This window comes from Phodopus roborovskii, unplaced genomic scaffold (assembly GCF_943737965.1).
Source record: "Phodopus roborovskii unplaced genomic scaffold, PHOROB, whole genome shotgun sequence".
Taxonomy (NCBI): domain Eukaryota; kingdom Metazoa; phylum Chordata; class Mammalia; order Rodentia; family Cricetidae; genus Phodopus; species Phodopus roborovskii.
Window position 1 is genome coordinate 8,893,913 of NW_026126407.1, and position 23,948 is coordinate 8,917,860.

Consider the following 23,948-nt stretch of genomic DNA (forward strand, 5'->3'; position numbering starts at 1 on the left):
AATCTCCCCTTGACTAGTGCAGCAGCCTTTCCCCTGGCCTCTCACCCCATCCAGTCTCACTTTCCCCTGGCCTTTCTGGGACAACAGGACAGGCTTTCAGAAACTCCAGACAGCTGCCTCCTAGGACTTCCATTGTGCCCACTACTTGAGAATAGGTCCCCACAAGCCCTCCATAGCTCACTCCTCACTACCAGCCTGCCTAACCCCCACTTGTCTTTTAGGGTTCAGTCCTTCTGCTGCTGGGAAGCCTTCCCCAAGTCCTCCTGGATACCCAGAATGGCCAGCAGCCACCTATCAGGGGCCAGGCGACGCTGGACAACAAGAACAACCCTTGGTCTCAAGAGTTCCAAGTCCAGATGGGAAAGACTTAGGTGAAGTTGATAGACTTTAGGGATCTTTAAGAGGCAGCATGATAGGGGAGACTGGGAAACCTGGAGAATCTAGCAATTGGAGGATTGGATCTATAGGGCAGGAACTCGGGAAAGGGCTGGGCCAAAGTAGACATTTCCCCCCAATGCTGGAGATTGAATCCAGGGCCTCCTGCATATTGAGCCAGTGTGCTGCTGCTGAACTACACCTCAGTATCAACGAGACAGTTTTGAGAGTTCTTAAGGACCCACAATCATAAGTGGCGCCATGGAGAGGATGAAGCTGACCAACTAAAACAAAGCCAAGAGCAAAGCACTTGTCCCAAGCAGGACCAAAATTCTGACCTAAGCAAAAAAAAAAAAAAAAAAAACCTCACATGGAAGCCTTGAGAAACAGTTCCAGGTGGATATGACAGCAGAAACCTCCCAGAGGTGGCTCTCTCCACCCCCTGTACCCACAAAAACCTCCCAGAACTGGCTCCCTACCCCCTCCCTGTACTAGCAAGCTCTCAGTGGCCTTTGACTTCATGGTTCTGAATAGGGACCGGAACTCCAGTGATCACATATACATTCCAGGTTTTGGAATGGAGAAAAACAGCAAAAGATCAACACTAACTCTCTCTTTTTAAAATTATTTATTTTATGTGGATGAATGTTTTGCCTGCATGTATGTATGTCTATGCACCTGCATGTGCCTATGGGTGGTCATAAGCCACCATGTGGGTCCTGGGGACTGAACCTGGGTCCTCTGCAAGAAGAGCAAGTGCTCTTAACCACTGAGCCATCTCTTCAGCTTCAGCACTCTCTTAAAGAAAGTGCCCAGAGTTGGGTGGTGGTGGCACACACCTTTAATCTTAGCACTCCGGAAGCAGAGGCAGGCAGATCTCTCTAAGTTTGAGGCCAGCCTGGTTTACAAAGCTACACAGAGAAACCCTGTCTCGAAAAACCAAAAAAGTGCCCAGAAAGTGCCCCCAAAACATTCCCCCATACGTCCCACTACCTCAGATTTTGTCAGATGACCACACCCAGTAGAGGAAATGCAACCTCCATTATAGGCAGCCATGTGCCTAGCCAAGGACAGCAAGAGTTGTAACACCAAGAAGACTATATGTGTGTGTGTGTGTGTGTATGTGTGTGTGTATGTGTGTGTATGCATGTATACATATATATGTATACACACACACACACACACACACACATACATACACAGAGACAATGAGTGATAGTGTGTACCAGGCACTGTCCTGGGGGCACTTCACTTTACTCCAACCCTAGTAGAAGTTGCAGTACCCCTCTAATGCACAGAAGAGTCTTGGAGAGAGGCCACTTGCCAAGGACACAGGGTGAGCTGTGCGAGAGCCTTTTCCCCCTACACTCCAGGTCTGCCAGGAAGTGGGGAGAGGCTGCACTGGGGCACCACTATAAGGAATTTTAGAATAATTGTTAAATGCTGGGAGCCAAGCAAGATGCAAGCCCAAGTGTCTCTGTAGATTTTGCATCAAGGACTCTGCTAGTGACCTTGGCAAGGGCATCTGGAAGTGATGGGGTGGAGGCCAGCTGCAGACAAGGGTGAACTGGTCTTTCTGGAAGGGTGGCAATGAAGAGGGAGTAGGCTGGTCTGCAGCAGAACAGGAGCTAGAGAAGGAAGCAAGAGAAGAAAATACGAAGGGCAGAGGGTGAGAGAGAGGAGGCTGCCTTGGCTGGAGACACCTGGGCTGGTTGGATCGCTTTGCTGCTGCTCAGAAGGAAAGGGACAGGAGACATAAGCTTTGGGGGCTGGGAAAGAGGAGGGTGGAAGGTCTTGGCTGGGGACAGTGGCAGAAGGCCAAGGTCTGAGAGAACAACTGGCCCATGCTGTCCACTCTGTTAGCCACTGGCTTCGTACAGCTATTTTGGTGAATTAAAAGTAAATGAGAACTGGGTATGGTGCCGAATACCTATGATCCCAGCATTTGAGAAACTGAGAGAAGAGGAGCATGAATTCCAAACCAGCTTGACCACATAGCAAGGCACTGTTTAAAAAACATTAAAAAGTGAAATGGCTCCAGGTGTTTATTGGCTCCCCTTGGCAAGTGGCCACCACGTTGAACAGTACAGATCCATCTGTACAGTATGAGAAATTGTGCCAAACAGACTGGTCTAGACAGAGCAGGGTCGGGGTACTCAGGGCCCCTGGCTGGCTGTGAGCCCAGGCTGGAGGGCTTGGCCACATGGAGCCTTCTCCCTTTCCAGCCACAAGCCTCATTTTCCTTTGTGGAAGTGCCCCCCAAATCTCACCCTTGGGACAAGTCCCTCTCTCAACCCCATTTCCCAAGGCTGCCTCTGGGGTGCTCAACTGTCCCACATCCAGGAGAAGAGCTTGCTTAGGGTTGGGAAGAGTGCTGGTGCCCTGTCCTATGTGGGAGATGGGGCTCAGGGGCTGCAGTGAGCTCACTGACCCGGCTGGGCTCAGGCACCCCTCCCCAGCCTCCCTACAGGGACCCCAGATGCTCAGCTCAGCTACACAGTTCACAGGTGAACCTCAGACGGGTTTGAAAGGAAACCAAAGAAGACAGAAATTTGTCCTCAGTTCTTTTTATTGTGCCCCACCTCTTGCCTCCTCAGCCTTCATGTTCCAACCAAGCTGGGCAAGCCATGGAAGCTGGGACTGGGCCACAGGCAAGGAGCCAGGGTTCATCAGGCTTACACCTCCACCTGAGGTAGCTGGGTAAGGTTCTGTGGCTGGAAGGGCTGGTCTGGCCTGACTCCCTCAGGAAGGAGCATCATCCCATGGTGGTGACACTGTGTGGGACCATGTGTCTCTGCCTGGGGGTGTAGGTGTGTTCAGATGGCTGCACTTGCAGTACCCAAGCTGTTCCAACCCACACTGGGGGAGGGGGTAGAGGGGTGTGTGTGTGTGTGTGTGTGTGTGTGTGTGTGTGTCTGTGTGTCTCTCTCTGTGTGTGTATGTGCACATGGTGGTTTGTGGGTTCCTGTATGGCACAGGAGTACACTACACACTTGCTGGAGGTGTTTGTTTGAGACCCTGCTCAGTGTTTACACCTGCCAGTTGGTGCTGACCCAAGAGTGACTGGGAACTTAAAAGTCAGAAAGCTCCAGGATGGCAATTCTTAAGCCTCACACACAAAGTGGCCTGTGTTTCTGGTTTAGGAGGTGGGATGTGTGCCAGGCACTGGTGATGAGCCTCCTAGAGAATCCCTTCAGAACTTCCTCCAATAAAAACCACCCTACGCTGTCCAGCATGGCAGCTCAGGCTACATGTGTCCACTTAGCTAGTTCAACTGAGGCATATTTTTATTATATTTTAATTAATTTAGGTTCAAATTGTCACATCTGGCTAGTGGCTTCCATGAGGAAGAGCACAAATCTAGGCAAGTGGGGCCCTGGGATGGACAGTGAGAGCCTGCGCCACAACACAAAGCTACGGTATAGGTGTGTGAGGAGCCCAACCATATGGACCCAGAGTGGCTGAAACTGCTGGGGCCTCCCTCAGGAGGAGTGTGAAATTGGACCCAGGGCTCTGAATTGCAGTGTCTTGCCTGTCTCCACTCTGAATTGAGGGGAAACATGGTGTCTGCCTGGTGGGAAAGCCCCTGGGAATGGCCTCTGCCCTGGCTCGAAGCCACCAGCCCTTGCTGGGAGTCACACACTGAATCAAGTCCAGAGCCCAAGGCTGGGGTCAGGAGGTCCTCATGTTCTCCTGCAGGCCCAGAGTGGAGCTGGTGGCCGCGGGGTCATGTTCACCCTGTGTATGCAATGTGGGGATGCAAGTCAGGCCCCAGAAGCACTGCCCTGCAGGACAGAGCCTGGCAATGCAGAACACACGCTTAAGGTCTTTGAAGAGTCCTGTCAAGAAGTTCAGAAGTTCCCTTACCTCCCCGGTCCCCATGTCCTCTGCGTACTTGAACTTCTTCTGCTTGTAGTAGTGCCTCTTGGGCAGGATGTGGAGCAGTAAGAGGTCACAAAGAACTGTGGCCTGAGGACAGGGAGGGCAGGCATGGAGAATGGGAAGCGGGGGCAGAGATAGACCATGTCCCACAGTGGACCCTACTGACTGTGGTCCTGGCTGAATCCTACCACCCCAGACCCCAGTTTCCTGAAGACAGGGAAACCCCTCCTGGGACCAAATCAGCCCCATCCTTCCTCTCTCTTACCTGAACTCTGAACCTCAGTTTCCCCAGGTACACAGTGGGTCTAGGGTGGCGAGAAAAGCAGCTGCTGCCTCAGTAGTGATAGGCAGCTGTGGTCACATTTTGGGGTTCTGCTACTGAATGTAGGAGAAGCAAACGAACCCCTAGAACTTACCACTCCAAAGATGCCAATCCCAGAGCCGATAGTAGTCATAGTAGGGATGATATCAAACTTCCCAGCCTGGTGACAGGGCCCAGGGAAGAGCCAGGTCAACAGAAGGGACCCAACTAGAAAAAGTCAAGCCCTCCTCCCTCAGCTCCAAACTATCCCCACTGCCTGTGGCCCAGGGCTTGGGCTCTTCTGAGAGCCAGTTCCTGGTCAGTAAACCTGGGCTTCATCCCTGGCCTTGCTTCTCTGGACCCAAGGAGATGATAGGGGAGCCGTGGCAGTGGCTCTAAGTATGGGCAGACTCATCCCCCACGACCATGGTCACTAGAAACAGATCTCTGAATGCACCCTTCCCAACCCATTTCATATCCATAATAACAGACATTCGAAACAGGAAGGTGCCTGGGTAGCCATCCCTTCACATGGGACACTTACCTTGCCATCCACAAGGATGTCAAAGCGAATCCCAAACACCTTGAAGAGGTGACGATGGTTTGTCCCATTCTGCACAAAGTGCCTGGCAAACCTGGGGGGTGGGGGAAGGTGGCAGGAGAATGTAACAAAACCACCTTGAGTGACAAATGTTAGGAAGAGACCCTCCAGCATGCCTTCTGGGAGAGCTGAACTCAGCCCTTTCCTGACTCCCACCAGGCAGACCTCCAAAGAGCAAGCCCCGGGGCTGGGGACTCAAGCCTTTAAGGTCTTATTTCCTGATGGCTTCCTGTTTGACAACTTACATAGGATGGAGGCCATCCAGGGTCCTCTGGTCCCCTCTGGAAACATTTGTCAACCTGTGGCATTCCAGAAATAGTCAGGTACCTGAAGTTGAAGCCTGGAGACAGATTTTTCTCCCCATACAGTCCATGAAACTGGTAGATGGGTTTGCAGTGTCGCACGTGCCAATCCAGGTCACACTCCCAGTCAATGGTGATGCCAACTACCCCACCCTGCCAGAGACACAAACACATAAGATCTGGGCTTCAGGATTCTAAAACTCCCGTCTGGACTGGCAAGATTGCTTCATGAATTTAAAAGAGAAAACAAACAAACAAATGCCAAAACTGTCTTATAGTTGGTGCCTACATACACTCTCTTTGAAAAATTGTTTTACATTATTAATTCTGTGTATAGATATATACACCCTTGTGTACAGAATGACTGTGGAGGTCAGAGGACAACTTGCAAGGGTGGGCTTTCTCCTACCATGTGGAGCCAGGGATTCAACTCAAATCATTAGGCATTCCACCAAACACCTGCACCCACTCAGCCATCTTGTTGCGCAACCTCGAAGAGAAGATATTTTTTATCGGAGAAGGGACACAGATCCTGCTTTAGGGTTGAAAGTCTGTCACCGTCTCTGTTCTCACCTCCCACCACTGAGTGATCATTTCTAGAATATACCAGGTTTTTCCTACCACAGGGCCTTTGTCCCTGCTCTTCTTTCACAAACCTGGCTCTTTCTCATTATTTGGTCGTTTGCCCTGAGGGCTTCCCTGACCACTAACCCAGTCTAAAATATTTCCCTTGTAACTCCCTCCTGTGATGCTATGTGTTTGCTTTCAGGCCATTTGCCACATTTTATTTGTTTGGTTGGTGTTTTTAATTTATGTGCACATATCTATGTGAATGTCTGCCATGTATGTGTGGGTGCTCTCAGAGCCCAGAAGAGGTCATTGGGTTCCCTGGAGCTGGAGTTACAGGTCGTTGTGAACCACCCATTGTGGATGCTGGGAATCTAAAGTTGGGCCCTTTTAGCTTTTAACTGCTGAGCTATCTCTCCAGTTTTTTGAGACTGGGTATTACTGTGCAGCCTAGGCTGGCCTTGAACTCTTGATCCTCCTGCATCTGCCTCCCGTGTGCTGGGATCGCATGTGTGTGCTAGCACACCTGGCTTGTCATGCGTGTATTCTGTGCAATTCCTTATTGACCTCTCTCCTCTAAGATTGTCAGGTCCAAGGGGACAGGACCATCTGGCATTCATCACTGTTTCTCAGTTCCCAGCTGAAGTCACAATGGTTTGGGAGACAAGCAAGCAGCCTTTGAACTAAAGTGACCCGTTCAGTCCGGAAAGAAAACATTTCAGCAAGTGAAGTGAGGCAGGGAACAGGACAGGTGGGTAGCTCAGGCCAAGAGTGGAGAGGCAGTCAGAGAAGGGAGCAGGGAGACAGGAACAAAGATCCCCACACTCACTGGGTGAGGGCAGGTGTGGGTTCTAGAAACAGGGTGGATTGTAAATCATGATGACCCTATAGGATCAGACAAACAGAGACCATAACACCAACAGTTAACTACTGACTGGCTGCTTCCACCTCGATGCAGCTCTTGAATGCAAACACCTGCAGACTTCTGCCATACACAAGTGTGTCATGAGGGAGGCTTGTTGGTGACCCCACAGAAAAGGGACTGGTTGTCATCCCCACACAGACAGCTGCAGGAGCAAGCACAAAAAGGACCCAGCAAGAACAGGATGTAGGATTGCCCCATGCCGGGCCAAGCTGAAGTGCTAACTTGCAGGTGCATGCTCATTTGACCCTCATAGCACCACCTTGGGAATAGTGCTATTAGCATCTTCAGTGACAGTCTCAGACCCATGGAACTTAAGAGACTCATCTGGTTGGGAGGCAGAACAGGATAGCAGGATTTAGATCCAGAGCCTCACAAAGGGACTGTGGTCTTGGAATCCAGGGAACATGTGAAGCTCTGAATTCTGTCTCCACAATGGGAAAAAACAAAACAAAACAAACAAACAAACAAACAAAAAACAAAACAAGTAACCCGGTGATTTTAGACTATGGAACAGCATGCATGAGGCCCATCCTCAGCAGGAAAAAAATAATTAAAAAATAAACTGGGTGTGGTGACACACACCTCTACTCTTAATTAAGTAGGCAGATGCAGGGGAATTAGGAGATTGGAGCCAGCCTAGGCTACATAGGGAGACCCTGGCTCAAAACAACAAAAAGGAAAAGGGGAGAGGAGGAGGGAGGGAGGCAGAGAGGAAAGAAGGGAGGGAGAGAGGGAGGGAGGGGGGCACTGAACATCCAGATGATGCTGTCTGCCCACATCTTTTCATTCTTAGCACCTCCTCCATGGCAGAATCAGACCAGGCCCTGCAGAGGACCCTCACGAGCTCTGGTACTAGGGCACAGTCCCATGCACACACTTGGCCTGTGCCAGGGAGGTTTTGGAGGCAGGATGGGACTGGCAGGCCAGTATTGTGACACTGAGCTGTACTCTCCTTGCTGGCACCACCCCATCCCATCCTTACCTTTTCAGCCAGGCTGTGGAAGTCCTGGCCTGACTCCTGCACCACATAGCCGAGGCTGAAGACTGGACACAGTGGATGCAGGGTCTTGTGGTAGAGGCATTTCTTCATGTAGGTGCCATTCACCTCCTCCACCAGGTTGCGCCTATGTGGAAGGCATGGGTAGCAGCCATGTGCCAGCTGAGAGGGTGCTCACTCCACTCAGTTCTAGGGACCTTCAAGAACTCTAGAGCATCCCCCTTCCCCAGAGCAGTCAGCCTCCCAGAGGTCAGCCAAGGCTGCTGTCTCCAGAGTGCAAGCAGCAGGGATGGAGGAAGACTGTGTTGAGAGCAGCTGCAGCTGCTCCAAGACACCTGCACCTCTCCCTTCCTTTCCCACGAACCTGTTGACCTTGAAGCGTGGAAAGCTGATGCTGTTCTTGATGAAGAGGGTGAAGTTCTCAGCCTCATGGAGAAGAGCAGGGCTGGGGAAGACAGCACTCACTCACTCAGTGCCCCTCTCCAAGAGTGTTTGCATAGCTGAAAGGGCTTGGCAGTAGCAGGGAGCACAGGGGTTCTCCTGTAGTGTGCATTGATGTGTGGTGGGGTTGGGGTGGCCACTCTCCAGAGGGGGCACAGGCTTGCTTACAGGCTCCTAGACCAGGAAGACTCTTTAGCCTGGGCCACATGGATAGGGTGAGGGGTGGGATCAAAAGTGAAAAGAACCCATTCTTTCCAGGTCCAGATGTCTGTGGGTCAAAACCCTGTCTCTAGGTTCCTAGAAGGACAGGACATCAATTACCTTGGGATCTTGTCATCCACCTCCACAGGACACCAGCCAAAGATCTCACAGGTCTTCACTGTGCTATTGAAGGGCACGCATTTGCCTGTGCGAATACCTGTAGCAAGAGAGCGATCCCTGGGTCCCAACCCATGGTGGACTTCTGCGGCATGGTAGCTGAGAGCCAGGATGAGAGCAGGATGGACTCAGTGGGGATCAGCTTGGTGAGAGGTAAAATACAGAGAGAGGTAGGCACAGGCAATGTGGTGGAGGTGACAGGAAGGGGCTGATCTTACCTTGGGCCTTCCTTTCTGCTTTTCCTGGAGTGCAGCCATTGTCATCCTGGCATATGCCACCTTCTGGGTTCTGGGGGAGGGGAGAGCTGCTGGCCCTTAGCCCTATGGTATTGTCCTGGGAAGATTCTTTCCTGCGCCACCCCCAGGGCCACAGTGTAGACTTGGAGCAAAATCTCAGATTCTGTGGGAGACCCCTGCTCACAGCCTCCCTTCTCCCACATTTATCCTAGGTGTCTTCCAGCTGCTGAGTGCTGGTGTATACTGGCAGGGGGACTGGAGGTTGGGATGGAGAGGCCCAATGCCCAGCAATGGCACTAACCATGGCTGAGAGTTATTTTGTGTGACCCTGTCCAACATTGTATCAAAACCTCATCAGACAGCTTGTCCTACATCACCACCAAGGCCCATAGGGATTCCATCACATTATCTCCCAATGGGTCCAAGAGAGGGGCGGAGTCCTCACCTCTGCACAATAGCCTTGAGCCTGCTGAGGGGTCATGATGAAATTGGTCATAACTACAAAGGAGCTGTCCCCCTGAAAATGAAGGGCAGGGAGAGGACAGGAAGAGTCAGTAGAACAGCCCCAAGCACCTAAACACTGCCCCAACAGGCTCTGGAGCCCACCTGACACCCAGCAGATGCCATACCCCATGACATCACTGTGGAGTGAAAGGACTAGTCTGGCTGTGAGGAAGACTGAGGTCCAGCGTGCAGGAGGCTGAACTGATCCCTCAGGGAGCCTTAAGCCACAGCTTGTGGGAGGGAGGGTGGTGCAGCCCTGAGCCAGCTCACCTGTGCTGGGAAGACGTAGTCAGCCACGTCCCACACCTGGGGCCCCAGGCCCTGGAGCTGGGTCACAGCCAGGCCCTTGAGTTTCACAGACACACTGCTGATAAGGCCACTTGAAGTCTGGTATCCCTTTTCGTAGACAAACACCCACCTGCCGGGTCCAGGGAAGAAGGGTGTTAGGATTCAGTGCAGTGTTAAGCAGGACATCCTAGGACACAAATGGCTGTGAGAGCCTCTATCTTTTCTGGCATCCTCTGGACCGCCTCTTGTCTTCCTCGGAGTTTCTGAGCCTCTTTGGTTCCTAACTAGTTTCCTGGAGGCAGGATAGCCTCATCGGTTGCCCCCTGCTGGCCTGTGTCTAAATTCCCACCACTCCAACTGCCTCAGAGGAGGCCAATCCATGCAGCTACCGACTGACTGTCCCTCCTAATCCTTTTCCCCAAGAGCAGTCTGTCATAGCCAGCTAGCCAGCTCCTGACCTCAGTCCTCCTTCCCAATACCCTGTTTCTTCCCACACAATTTCCAGCAAAGCGTGAGGACTGCCCAGGAGTCTTGCTTCGTCTCCCAGCCAGCCCTGCTCCTCAGTGCTGTGAGGTTTGGAGTAGGCCCTTCCTCTTCCTCTTCCTTATCTATAAAACGGGAACAACATTAGTGCTTGTTTAAGTTAAGCAAGTTAATGCAGAGAAGTTGCTTAGGATGTGGGCCGGCACCTAGCAAAACTGAGTAGAAGTTATCTGCCATTACTGAGTAGAAAGCGAGAGGGAGAACAGTGGGAAAAAGAAAGGAAGCTAGGGTTTGGGGCTAGACACCATAACCTTCCCCCTTGAAGCATCCAGTCCCCTCCCTCAGACTGCTGTGCAAGTGGCTCATGTTTAATCCAGGAGGTTCAGTGGAACTAACCTCACTCCCAGGGATGGGCACATGGCCAAGGCATGCCAATCAATGTCCCACCCCTCTAGCAGCAGTGATGAGCCTGATTGCCATTATAAGAGTATCAATAGCAAAGACAAATTCTTTCTTTCCTGAGATTTACTAGGAAAGAAATTTCTACCATACTGAGTGGCTAAACAAGGTGTCTGTGAAGCCTACACTACCATTAGCCATTTTTGCCACCTCTAAGTACCAGCCTGAGGATGGAGCCTGGAGATGGAGAGGACCAGATGCCTGGCCATGGTGCTACAGCCCCTAGGGGATTGGAGGGGGGGAGGTCTGGACTTTACTAGAACATGCCTTCCATTGTGGGAACTAGCTTAGGTTTCATTCCTGTTGCTTACATTGGGAGTTTTGTATCTCACTTCTCTCTAGGGGTAGCCTCTTCCTTTAGAAGAAATTGTCTGAATAGACTCAGAGCATGTTACCCACTGGAGCAGGTACCACACAGCCCTCCCCAGGAAGAAGACTGTAGGTGAGTATGTTCTGCTCCCTCCATCCTTTACCTTACCTAGACAAAGAGCTCAAAACCATCTACTCTGGAACCGGATTCTCCAAGCCTTAGTCCCAGAATCACTGTCATTTCCCTGTCCCGGGTCATAGGGAAGCAGACCACTGTCCTGTTCCTACTTTAATCCTCTCCCCTGTAGAAGCCTGCATTGGAACCCATGCCTCTTCCAAGCCCAAGTGTGGTCACTGCTGCCCCCTGCAGGCCTCAAATAGCAACAGGCGAGGCACAACAAAGGTCTGGGTTTTTCTGAGGCTGACAGTCAGGCTGCCCTGCCACTCAAGGAGAGGGTTTCCCCACCCCCACGGTGCCTTTCTATAGTCAGACCTCTGTCTTGCACCCCAGCTTAAACAGGAGCTTTGAAGGAGAGGGTTGTTGCACATTCTGAGTCCTCCCTAAGAAGCCACTGGTTTCCCTCACCACATTTCCATCCTCAGAACCTCAATTTCTCTTTGCCCAGTAGCAACACATTACACAATAGGTGAAGAAATTGAAGTCCGAGGACACTCCCCTGCCAAAAGCCAGCGGTCAAACAGGAGCAGACCCAGGGCTGGAGGCCTCTTATCCACGGTTGTGCAGTACCGGCACGGGTTGGGACCAATACGATTTCTGGGCTATGTCTGCTCCTGGGGCTGCTGGTCTTGGACGTCAAAAGGAAATGTCAAATCTGGCATTTGTGACCTCAGCCCTGTTAATAATAGCGTTGGCATGATGGCTACAAGCCTGTCATTCCAAAGCTGTCTTTTTAAAAAATATTTTATTTTTAACTATTTGTGTGTGTGTGTGTGTGTGTGTGTGTGTGTGTGTGTATCAGGGGCAGGGGGTGGGGATGGGGGTGGGGTGGGGGTTAGTTGAACATTTGACCATAGATAACCCATAAAGACCCAGAGAAGGTACTGAATCTGTGGCACCAGAATTACAGGCAGTAAGAGCTGCCTGCCTCATATAGGTGCTAGGGAACTGAACTTAGTTCATCTCCAAGAGCAGCACGAAATCTTAACTGCTGAGCCATCTCCACCAAAGCCATGCCTTGACATGCCTATGGTTACCACTCTGGAAGACCATCAAAGAGGTCTGAGGTCAAAGACACTGGCATCTTTAGAGGCCCCTCCCCTTCCAGGATGACCCTTTCCCATCTCTTCACCTCCCCTGGGGCTCCTTTCTCCAATGGTCCCTGGGAAGAGGACAGTGAAGCGGCCCGTGCTTAAGTACTAGACTTGCCTTTTGTCAGATGTATGGCTTCAGACAGGAGCCCGAACTACTCTGAGCCTAGACTTCCTCAGTAAAACAGAGTACCTCGAAGGTACTGCTCACTCCGTACCTTAACAAGGCTGTGTACTCAAGACACATGAAAATGAAAATGAAAAATCTCTCATCAAATCTTTCCCAATCCCCTGGCCTCCATTCTCAGCCCAGGGCAGAGCTCTGGGTGAACTGTCATAGGTACACTTGTCCCAAGATCCACCTCCATATCTGTGGTCTGCCCCTACACTTCAGCCGTACACATTTAATTAGTCATTCAATAAACATGTATGCATCAAGCCCATCTATGGAGCCAGGTGCTGTTCTTAACACTAAAACCACAGACATGAGCAAACCCCAGGAGCCTGCCATCCAGAAGTCTGAACAGACTGTCAGCATCTCTGGTTACTTGGTGTACTGGTTACTTGGTCGACTTGATTGCATCTGCAGTCACCTAGAAGGCTCACCTTAGGACATGCACACAGAGGCTTAACTGAGAAGGGAAGTGAACTCAGAGTGAGCAGTACCTTCCAACAGGCCCAGAGACAGAGGTCGGAGGAAAAGCAGTTTGGTCTGCCTGCTTTCCCTCCCTCCTGGAGTCTGTGTCTGTTGCTGCAGCAGATATCAGACCCCAGCTTCGTTGGTCGTCCAGTGTGAGCTGAGGGCTAGTGTCTCTCCGGGAATCTTCCAGTCCTCCAGTACCACTCTGGGACCCCTGAGGTGTCTAGCTTCATGAACTGATCAGCTAGCAGGCTCTCAGCCTCTCCAGCATGTAGACAGCCATTGTTAAACGACCTGGCCCATATCTATTGTGTAAGTCAATCTGGTGACTCCCTTTCTAAGATACACATACATCCTGTCAGTGCTGTTCCTATAGAGCACCCTTCTAGTACAGATCTAGGTTCTGAGGAGTGGGGCCATTGCTTTGATATGCCTGACCATGTAAACCTTGGGACTTGGTGGAAAAATCTGGAGCTGTGGGCCAGAGAAACCCTTCAATGCTGTAAGCGCAGCGTACTGGTGGGAATTCTGGTGGGAATTTAGGAGATGAGAATGCTAAGAGAAATGCAGACAGTGGGGACCCAGAACAGGAGGTCTCACAGGGGAACAGTACTTTCAGGAACTGGTCCATCTGGGTCATTTGTATTATCTACTGGCAAAGAGCCGGGCCCATTCTGCCTCTGTCCTAAGAACTTGAATGGGAATGAATTCAAAAGTAATAAAGCAAATTGTTTGGCGAGAAAGTTGGGTCAGTTGTCTGTATGGTTTAAGGCAAGGTTTTGTACATCCTGGCTTGGCCTCAAACTCACTATGTTGCCAAGCATAACCTTGAACTCCTGCCTCCAACTGCTGAGTGCTAGGCTTACAGGGGTAAACCTTCTTGTTTATGTGTCTGGGGATTGAATCCAGTGCATGCTGTGCAACTGAGCTATATCCCCAGCCCTGGCAGGGGACATTTAAAGGGAAGTTTTACCAAGCACCGTGCCATGAGCTGACTATAAAGCAGAATGCAAGTGGGATCTGGCATTCTCTCTGGGCCTGCCCATGGGACACCATCTGCTCACACCTGGAGCTGCTCTTACCACCATGACTTCAGCACTGAGATAGACGCATCCTCAAACCCTGAACCAAAATGAACTCTGCCACCTTTGTCTTCTTTTGTTAGGCATTTTGTCATAGCTGCAAGAGAGGTTAAGTGATATATATCCGGGGACTCTCTTCCTCCTTCACACCAGGCATCACAAAGGCATCTCTGATGCCACAGGACTATTTAGAAAATAGCTCTGTAATTCCTCAAAAATTTGAACATGGGGATTTTACTTGACCCAATCTCACTACTAGATATATCCCTTGGAGAGAAAAAAAATGTGTTCACCAAAGTACTGATCCACAAACACTTAGCGCAGCATTGTTTCTAGGAGCCAAAACATGAAAACAGCCTAAAATGTCCAACCACAGATACTCTAATAGACAAAACATGATGAATCAACACATAGAATATTATTTAGGCATAAAAACATTGGGTTACTGGTATACATTACAACCAACATGGCAAGTGATAGAAGCCAGATTTTTAAAAAGGCTCATGGTGTATGTTTCTATTTATAGGAAATACCCAGAATAGGCAAGGCAAACTGTGAGGAGAAAGGGGGTTGATTACTAAGGGGTACAACATTTCTTTTTAGTGTTGGAAATTTAATTGGAAGTGATAATGTTTCAACCTTGTGAACAATACTGACCACAGATTTGTGAGGTTTTGTTTTGAGACAGTATCCATTTTGTATTCCAGACTTCCTTGGAACTCACCATGTAACCCAGGCTAACCTCAAATTCATGATATGCCTGCCTCAGGCTGCCTGAACCAATTAGAATTGTGTGTGTGTGTGTGTGTGTGTGTGTGTGTGTGTTGTTTATGAAGGCTAAGGAATAGCTCAATGGTAGAGAGTGTGCTTAGCATGCTCAAGATCATAGGTCCAATCCCTAGCATCAAATAAATGAAAGACAAATTAATTATAAGAGTAATTAAGGTATTTTAAGTCAATCTCATGCAAGTTCTAGTCACCAAACAAAAATATTCAACAGAAACCAGGCATGGTAGCACGTGTTTTTAATCCAAGCACGTGGGAGGCACAGGCAGGTGGATGTTTGTGAATTTGAGGCCAGTCTGGTCTACATAGTGAGTTCCAGAAGAGCCAGGGCTATGTAGAGAGACATTGTCTCAGAAAATAAACAAATAGAAAATTCAATTTGACCAATTGCTTTTTTAAAACTGGGTCTCTTTCTGTAGCCCTGGCTGCCTTAGAGTCTTAGAACTCACTATGTAGACCAGGCTGGCCTCGAACTCACAGAGATCTTCCCACCTTTGCCTTTAGAGAGCTGAGGTTAAACATGTGTACTGCCATGCCTGGCCAGACTGGCCCACTTGAGTTCACACCACAGAATTTGTTCCCTGTGACCCCTCTTCTTCCCAGCAGGAGGGTCTGGACCAGTCTATCTCATAGCTCAACCCTGTAATTGGAGCATTGCATCTGTGACATCAGCATATCTGGGCCAGTGGAAGCTCTGCCTTTCGGAGTTTCTTACTTCCCCCACCTGCCCCAGATTTCCCAGAAGAACATAACCAAAACAGACCACAGCCTAAGCGTCCCACCTCTAAACCTGTTCCAGGTCTTGGCATTGGTGTCTCTGTCAGTCTGTCAGTCTGTCTGACTGACTTCCTATGTCTCAAGGCTGCGGCTGCTCTTATCATCTATCTCTCTACACTGCTATGCTGCCCATTTCCAACATGGACTTCACTGTCTGGTGCCCAGAGACTGGATTCCTTGGTTGCCTTTCCCCCTGCCCCCATCTCCCCTGCCAGCGGCACCCACAGGACCAGACATCCAAACAAAGATCAAGGAAAGGGGAGGATCCATAGAGAGAAGCCCTTCCCTTCACAAGGAAGAGCACAGTCCTCTGCAACCATTGTCCTGTGTAACAATGGGGAAACTGAATCTTGAGATGCTGAAGCTCTGGGAGTCTTTTATCTGTAGGGGTCAGTGTAACATCAGACATGGGCCAGATGAGGGCGACAGAGACAAAGGAGCCACAGAGCTAGACAGCACTCCAATGGCCAGGGAAGCCCGAGTTTGGTGACCTGAAGACCTTGCCTTGGGCCCTGTTGTATGAATGTAACTAGTGAGACTAGTTACAACCCTCATCTCTGATATCCCCACCCCTCATACTAACAAGGGCTGCAGCCATTTGAAAATCATGGACCATCTTGGGCTAGAAGAAAGGAAAGGAGGGGATGAGGTTCCTGTCACTGGGGTTATCAGTCAAGCAGTTGGGTCTCATCTTACAGCAGGACTGGGGTAGGTGAACTGTCCCTCCTGCTCTGACAGCCAGGAACTGCTTACAGCCATGGCTCTGAAAACACAGTAGAGAGACTTCAGGGCATGAGTGGGGACAATGTCTTTGGCCTTCCCAGGTGAGGAACAGGCTGATCCTAAGTAGTGACTTCTCTTTCCTGGAGGAACTAGAAATAAGTTAATGGTGCTCAACATGTGACCACTGGCGACCATTAGAGAGATTTTTTTTTAGAACCCTTGTGGAGTGGGAAGGGAGGGGGCAGAGCAAAGACCCAGGGCTAAGGCTGATTGGCCCTGTGACCTGGAAATTCCTTACTTTTCCTCCCAAGCTCCACCAGATTGATTTGTGAGCAAGAGGGAGGACAGACCTAAAAGGCATCAGGATGGGCCTGGCCTTGGCTGCATCTGGCCAGCTCTGAATCTTAGGGGAACAATGGGCAGAAGAAAGGCTGTTGTGGGCGCTAGACACTCCCAAGTGATCAGTACTACATAGTAACTCTTCAGGCCCTTAGTCTTAGTCCCCAAATGGGATTGTGCAGAGCCCTAAGAAAGACACAGCATAGCCAGGCCAGGTTGCTGGGTGTTGGTAGGCTCTCATCAGGGCCCAACCCTTTTAGGGACCCTAGGGCCTCTAGGGGCTCTTTTCAGCATGACTGAGAGTAGACATGATGCCCCTTACATGTGACACTTCAGGCACCTAGCTATCTCAGACACAGGGCACACGGGACATAGTCATATGCATGTATATCCAGCAATGGGTACATAAAACCACTGGTATGTGCCTAGACATATAGGACATGGGTAGGACACAGGCATGACTCTGTGACATTAGCCTACATACATGCAAGTTTCCACCAGGCCTGTCAGCTTCTAGGACACCAGACTGAACTTTACATTGTGGTTTTTGCATAGTTCCAGGCTAGCCAGATGGCAGAGGTAGACAGACCTGTCTGCTCTGTGCCCAGGAAGGAGATGTCCTGCTTGAGAATGGAGATTACCTCCTGCTTCCAGCTTCCATCTATATGCTGAGTGTTCAGAATTTAAGGGTCTTTCCAGCTCCCAGGTTCCTGGATACCCCAGGTTGTCCCTCATTTAGACTGGAGAGTCGGGAGCAGAGCCTATCTTCAGGCTAGTAAAATGGGTGTTGTCTTGTCTCAGTAGCTGCATGTGGGAAGTTGGAGGTGAAAGGGGCTCCTGCAGTGAGCACCACTCACTGGAAAGGACCATTCACACAGTCACATCCTCAGGGCCCACAATGGCATTGTCTCTTGTTCACCATGCACCCAGAGTGTTGTGTCCCAACCTGCTTCAGTGTCTCTGTCCTGGCAATGGACTAACAGGGCCCATTCTTTCCTAATAACAGGGAGGCTCATCAGGAGGGCTCTCCAGTCCACAGAGAGCTGAGGGGCTGTTCAGTACCCCAGAGCTCAGAGGATTGGCACATGTAGGGGACTGGTGTCCAAAGGTGGTAAGGAGGGGACTCAGACTCACCCAATGACGTAGACCAGAACGACCAACTGGATCAGACGGAAAATGACTCCCACCTTCTTGTTTCGCACCAGCACCATCCGGGGAGTGTCATACTCAAAGAAGAAGGCTGACAGCTCATCCTGCAGCCGCCGTGCCATGGTGGGCCAGGAGGGGCTCAAAATGAGCCCCCACACGGCCCCTGTGGTCAAGGGCAGGCCAGCATCTGCATCCACAACTATGGCAGTGGAGGGACTGGAGACTTCTCAGTCCCTTAGGAACAGAGCAGAGCAGGTGGGACCGGAGGCCAGGAGGCACAGGCTAGTTGGCAGAGTCTGGCTTGGGAGGGAAAACCCTGGGTGATCAGAACAGCTTTTGGCTGCTTGGCAGGCAGTGGAGTACCGGCCAGTGGTGCCCGTGAAATAAATTCCCAAAGATAGACTGAGGCGGAGCCAGTGGGGCCATCCAGGCCCAGCCCCACTGCCCCTCTAGGCTCCGCCTGGGCCCCCTCTGGGCCTCCGGAAACAGGAGCTGCTGGCCGGAAACCACCATGGCCACCAGTCACAGGGACAGAGATAAAGCTACTGGCTACCCCCACTCCAAGAACCTGACAGGACAGAACTGGGGAGTCTGGCCAGGACTTGGGGTGAGATCCCTCAGAGCCCCACTCCATCCTCACACCTTACAGTCTCAGAGTGCTCAGCTCAGTCCTGGGAACCTGTGTGGAGGTGGGCAGAAGTGGATATCAGGTCCTGTAGCCTAAAACTGCCCTTGGACACCCCCTGTCCACCAGTCCCTTCAAATCCAAGCCTGGCTTATACCCATTAACTTCAGGGCCAAGCTGGTTTCTCCATCTTCAGCCTTCCTCTTCCTTCATCTGACCTGCTTGACTGTGCCCCCTGACCCCACTCCCATCCCATCCCTGCCACCAGAAAGGACAAGGAGGTAGACACCTAGATAAGACTAGGGTTCTTCATCCCTATGAAGTCTTAAGACCCAGCTGGGAAAGGCTAACATTAAGCAATTTTGCCACTTGTTGTGGGCTTGGGGACTATGCCTGGCCTGTCTACCTCTGCTTCCTGTAAAGTGAGACAATGTAATACTTTCCTCAGAGTAAAGTCCTTAGGTGATGAGTCCCAGCAACCCCATGGACAGAGAATTGAAACCACTGTTGAGTTAGGGGTTCAGGTCCAGTGCAACCCTTGTCTTCCTCAGTAGTAACTCAGGCCCTGAGCACAGGGGTCCCAAACCCTGATCTGAGGTGGGCTCACAGTATATCCCTAGGGTCAGAGGGAAGCAATCTCAGTCTGGGCCTTATGAGAAGAACCAGCTTGAAGCACAGGCCTCCGTGATAGCCTTCATTGCCCTGCACCCCAGGCCAAGCTGACCCACCCTGAGTACTGATAAGCAATCTTCTTCCTCATAAGCAGGGAGCCAATGGCCCTGGGCAGGACACCAAACCCCTGTGCAAGCAGAGCTGCTTTCTGGATGTCCCGTCCAAGCACCCAGGATCAGTCCCTCCCTTTTGAATAGAACACACACACACACACACACACACACAGAGAGAGAGAGAGAGAGAGAGAGAGAGAGAGAGAGAGAGAGAGAGAGAGACTGAAATTCCAGTAGGAACTCTCACAACTGTCTGACGCCACTGTCAGGGCAGTGAGAACCACATCCTTCACTTCTTTCTAAGGAGCCAGAGCTCCTTGGCCTTGTCTTGACCCTAAACAAAAGAGCCCGTCCCTCTCCCAGCTGATTTCATGTCCAGCTGTTGGAACAGGAGCCCCAGGAGATGGGCCAGTTGCCATAGGAGTGGGTGGGTGCTGAGACTGAGCCATACCTGCACCCTCCTCCATGACACCATACTCTAGAGAAGGCTAGCTCCAAATGAGGAAGAAGAGAAAGGATGGAGAGAAGACAGGAAGAGGAAGGCCGGCATTGTCTAGAATGCTGCTTCATGGCACAGTCACCTTCTTCCTCCTCCTCCTCCTCCTCCTCCTCACTTCACCTCTTCCTCCTCCTCCCTTCTCTTCTTTCTCCCCATCCTCCTACCTCTTACTTACTTTTCCTCTTCTACCTCCTGTTCTTCCTCTTCTTCTCTCTTCCCACCCTATTCCCAAGAAGCTAGGTTTATAGCTAGTTGGATAGGACTGTCAGTCCTACACCTGCTACAGCCTGGGCATCAGCCCTCGCTCTTGGGAAATGTGGTAGAGGGGACCATTTGAAGGTACTAGAAGATTCAATGTGGGGCCAAAGACACAACTTTCTTTTCTCTTCCTCTCTCTCTCTCTCTCTCTCTCTCTCTCTCTCTCTCTCTCTCTCTCTCCTTCCTTCCTTTCCTTTCCTTTCCTTTCCTTTGGGTAAAATGTCTTGAGACAGGGTTTTTCTATGTAACAGCCCTGGCTGTCCTGTAACTCACTTTTTAGACTCAGCTGGCCTCAAACTCACAGACATCCTCCTGCCTCTGCTTTGTGAGTGCTGGGAATAAAGACATGCACCACCACTGCCCAACATAACTTTTTTCCTTGATAATAGCCCTGCAAAAGTAAGCCAAGCCAACCACATGAGACTATGGGATAGCTCAGGAATGCAAGCATGAGGACCCAAGTTTGGATCCCTAACTTTCATGGGGGCCCAGCAGCTGCATAACCCCAGTGCTGGACTGGTGGAGACAGGCAGATCTCAAGAGCTCATTGGCCAGCCATCCGAGCTCTAGGTTCAATGAAAAACACTATTTCAAAAAATAAGATGGAGAACCATTGAAGAAGACATTTGATGTTGACCTGTGGCCTACACACACACACACACACACACACACACACTCTCTCTCTCTCTCTCTCTCTCTCTCTCACACACACACACACACACTCACACACACACACACACACACACACACACACACACACACACACCATGGATGTTTCTTGAACTGGTTCACTCTTAGGGACACACACCTGTGGCCCTAGGCTTTGTAAGCACAGGTGGGTAGAACAGATGTTAGAATTCCACCCAATTGAGTTCAGCCTTTTACTCTTACTCTTTACTATGGCCCTGTAAAAGTAGTAGTAGAATACCCATTATACAGATGCAGAATCCGAGGCTCTGGAAGTTGAACACCTGGTCAAAGGTCATGGAACAAGAAGTTCTCAAGTTTGCTTGTGGCTGGAAGAGAGGCTCCCCAAAGTCTAAGGGCTTGGCCCAGGTCCCACCCAAAGACTCCAGCACTTGAGATCTGCCAGGCCTGCCTTATAAGCCCAAAGGATGTGTGGCCAGCTCTGGTTCTGGGCCGGGCCTTCTAGGGAGACATGGCCCTGCTGCCAAAGACTCGGCCCCAGGACAACCTCCCCTGCTTAGCTAAATTTAGCACTCTGTGGGTATGAAGGGGGTCAGTGCCCATCCTGGAGCCACTGCCCAGGCCTGGAGGGCAGCTTGAGTCCTCAACAGGGTGGGTGGCATTGATTCCAATTTGTCTTCTTAGCCGCTCAGGGTACCAAAGGCTTATCCCTGGCAGTCTGACTCCCACAGTATGGGCCTGCCATGGTATCCTCAGGGAGTCACCCCAATACTCAGCAGCCTCTCCAATGCTGTTGGATAGAACTCTTGCCTAACCGTCAAGGGGAGGTCTATGGAGAAGGCTGGGTACCAGCCATGGCCCCAGGGCTGGCTGACTTTTTTTCTTCATTGTCTGAAATTTCCAGACCTCTCCCCTCCCACTGTGGGCCATGACCAGGCTGGCTCCTATCCAGCAGTGTTGAAGGCATTATGGTCTGCTAGTCCATCTCCATTCTTTTTGGGTCTTTCTCCTCAGACCTCTTCTGTCCAGTAGTAAGGGGCTTCTGGCTGACGTAGGTCCCTCTCCTCAACACTAAGCACCCACTCAAGAGACTCATTTCACCATCAGTTCTCAGGGTGTTGGCTCCTCTGTAGCCAAAGGCAGCACAGGCCCACTTACCTTTTCTATGGTTCTTATTTACTTAAGATATAGTTTCCTACATCTCAGACTGACTTTGAACTTGCCACGAAGTGGAAATGAACCTGAACTTTGGATCCCCTTGCCTCCACTTCCAAACTGCTGGGATTATGGACAAGTACCACTAAGTCCAGTTTATGTGGAGATGGAGCTCAAACCCATGGAATTGTGCATGCCAGGCAAGTACTCTACCAGCCAAGCTACACCTCTGGCTCCTTTTTTTTTTTTTTTTAAATCAAACCAAGTTGAGGTGAAGTTCATTTTTGTTTTGTTTCCACTTTTGACAGTTTGATGAGTTCTGACAAATACATGTAACTATTCTCGGATCCATCCTTCTAGAAAGGTCTCTCTTGACCCCTCCTACTTTGATGTTTTGAGACAGGGTTTCTCTGTACAGCCCTGGCTGTTCTGGAATTTGCCCTGTAGATCTGGCTAGCCTCAAACTCAGAGATCTGCCTGCTTCTGCCTCCTCAGTGCTGGAATCAACTGTGTACACCACCACCTCTGGCTCCTCCTGACCCTTTGTCCAGCAATCACTAATCTGTGGTCATCTAGATTTGTCCTGCCTTTTGTGGAAGTCCACGGAGAGGCAAGCACACAGGATGAGTTCTTTTGTATTTTGTCTGTTTCATCCAACACGATGATTATTTCTTTGTTTATTTGAGACAGGATTGCACTTTGTAGCCCAGGCTGGTCCAGACCTTCCTGAAATGCCCCTGCCCCAGCCTCCCTGCTGCTGAGATTTTCAGATGTGCACCACCATGGCTGACTTGTCACAATGGTTATAAGCTATCTGTGTGGTTCTGTGTGTATGTGGTCATGTGTGCCTTTGCTGCTGAAGATTTTTTTGTTGTGCAGACATATCACAGGTATCCCCAGACTTTTGGGCTCAGATCTCTGGGTGTCTGTAGTCCCTGCTCTGTTATGTCTTTATTTTGCTCTTTTATGTCTCATAACACAGCTCCAACTTGCTCCCTCCCCTCACAGAGTGGGGAGGGGGGATCAGGAGAGCATGAAGGCCAGAAGTCCTGGTTTCCAGAGAAGCAAGGGGACCCAGAGGCATCTTGGCAGCTGTCACCTTGGAGCCAGAGAGGAGTATGGCGGGATTGCCTGGGAATTCCCTCCTGGGTGAGGTGAGGAAACCTCTCTGTTTACCTTGGCTGCCCAGCCTTGGGTTGTAGACTCCATGCTGTGTGCTGGACAGAGTTGGATTTGGGCAGGCCCTGGTGGGGGCGGAGGCAAAATGAACCAGGCCACCATGACCCAGAGGTTGCTGGGGACCCTGGAGACACATACCTCTTCTGACAATTCCCTTAGTCTATCTCATCTTCACACCCTTGTTTCATGATGAAAGCCAGAAGATAGGCCCTCTCACGGGTTCCTCGTTTGTTAGCTGAAGCCCCAGCCCTTGGCCTGCCCATATCGTGGGGCTTGTTTCAGACCCTAAAACAGGAGTGCAGGGTTTTATATTTGAAAGCCTTACAGAGGTAGCCAAGACTATTCTAACCATTCTGCTGGAGAAATAAATTCTTGAGCGTTCCTCAGGGTATAAGCTATCTCCCCTGTCGCAACTAGCTTCACAGATGTGTGACTTAGATAATGGCACTGGAACCACGTGTAGAAAATCCCTGCACTTGCCAGTGTAATTCTGGGTTTCTTCCTTCCCTATTCCCAGGGCCTCAAACTGCTGTACCACTGGTTTCTATTCCCATCCCAGTAGTACCTTGGGTTTTTTTTTATTTGCTTTGTTCTTGCTGGCTGGAGCCTAGCCTGGTTCAGTGAGTAATTTGGGGGGCTCCAGGTTTTCACTTTGCAATGGACTCTGCACGTGATTCAGTCAGTCCTGCCTCCTTCCCTGTGCAACAGCGCTGGGGGATCCAGGTTCCCATCCCAGGACAGCTAAAGGATAGATGCTAAACCTTCATGGTGACCCTTTAGAGACAAGGCTAGTCCCTTCCTACAGTAGCCTCCCAGGACTGCCTGCAGAGGCTGGTTCATATTAGGCACCATTATAGAGACACCCCTAGGTGGTAGGAGCTGAGGGAAGTTGTGGGGAAGGGGTAGAAACCTTTCAGGTGGGAGAGATTGCTGGAGTCCCAGGGGGATAAAAACATAGCAAGCAAGAAAGTCCAGGGAGTAACAGGAACCAGAGCACTGCCAGGGCAGGCATTTGCCAGGGATCCTGAGGTGCAAGGGCTCCTGAA

The 23,948-nt window shown here is 50.6% G+C and overlaps 1 protein-coding gene across 1 annotated transcript; it reads right to left on the minus strand.

The window, feature by feature from the left end:
* Positions 1-2,926: 2,926 nt before the first annotated feature.
* On the minus strand, positions 2,927-18,195 carry P2rx1 (purinergic receptor P2X 1). The gene is made up of 12 exons (XM_051180059.1): positions 17,799-18,195; positions 9,780-9,927; positions 9,451-9,522; positions 8,988-9,057; positions 8,713-8,809; positions 8,315-8,395; positions 7,936-8,077; positions 5,487-5,614; positions 5,103-5,193; positions 4,674-4,739; positions 4,243-4,344; positions 2,927-4,113 (listed from the first exon to the last, which is right to left on the minus strand). Exons 1-12 carry the CDS (start codon positions 17,933-17,935, stop codon positions 4,048-4,050), a joined length of 1,200 nt encoding a protein of 399 aa, XP_051036016.1. The 5' UTR covers positions 17,936-18,195; the 3' UTR covers positions 2,927-4,047.
* Positions 18,196-23,948: the final 5,753 nt, after the last annotated feature.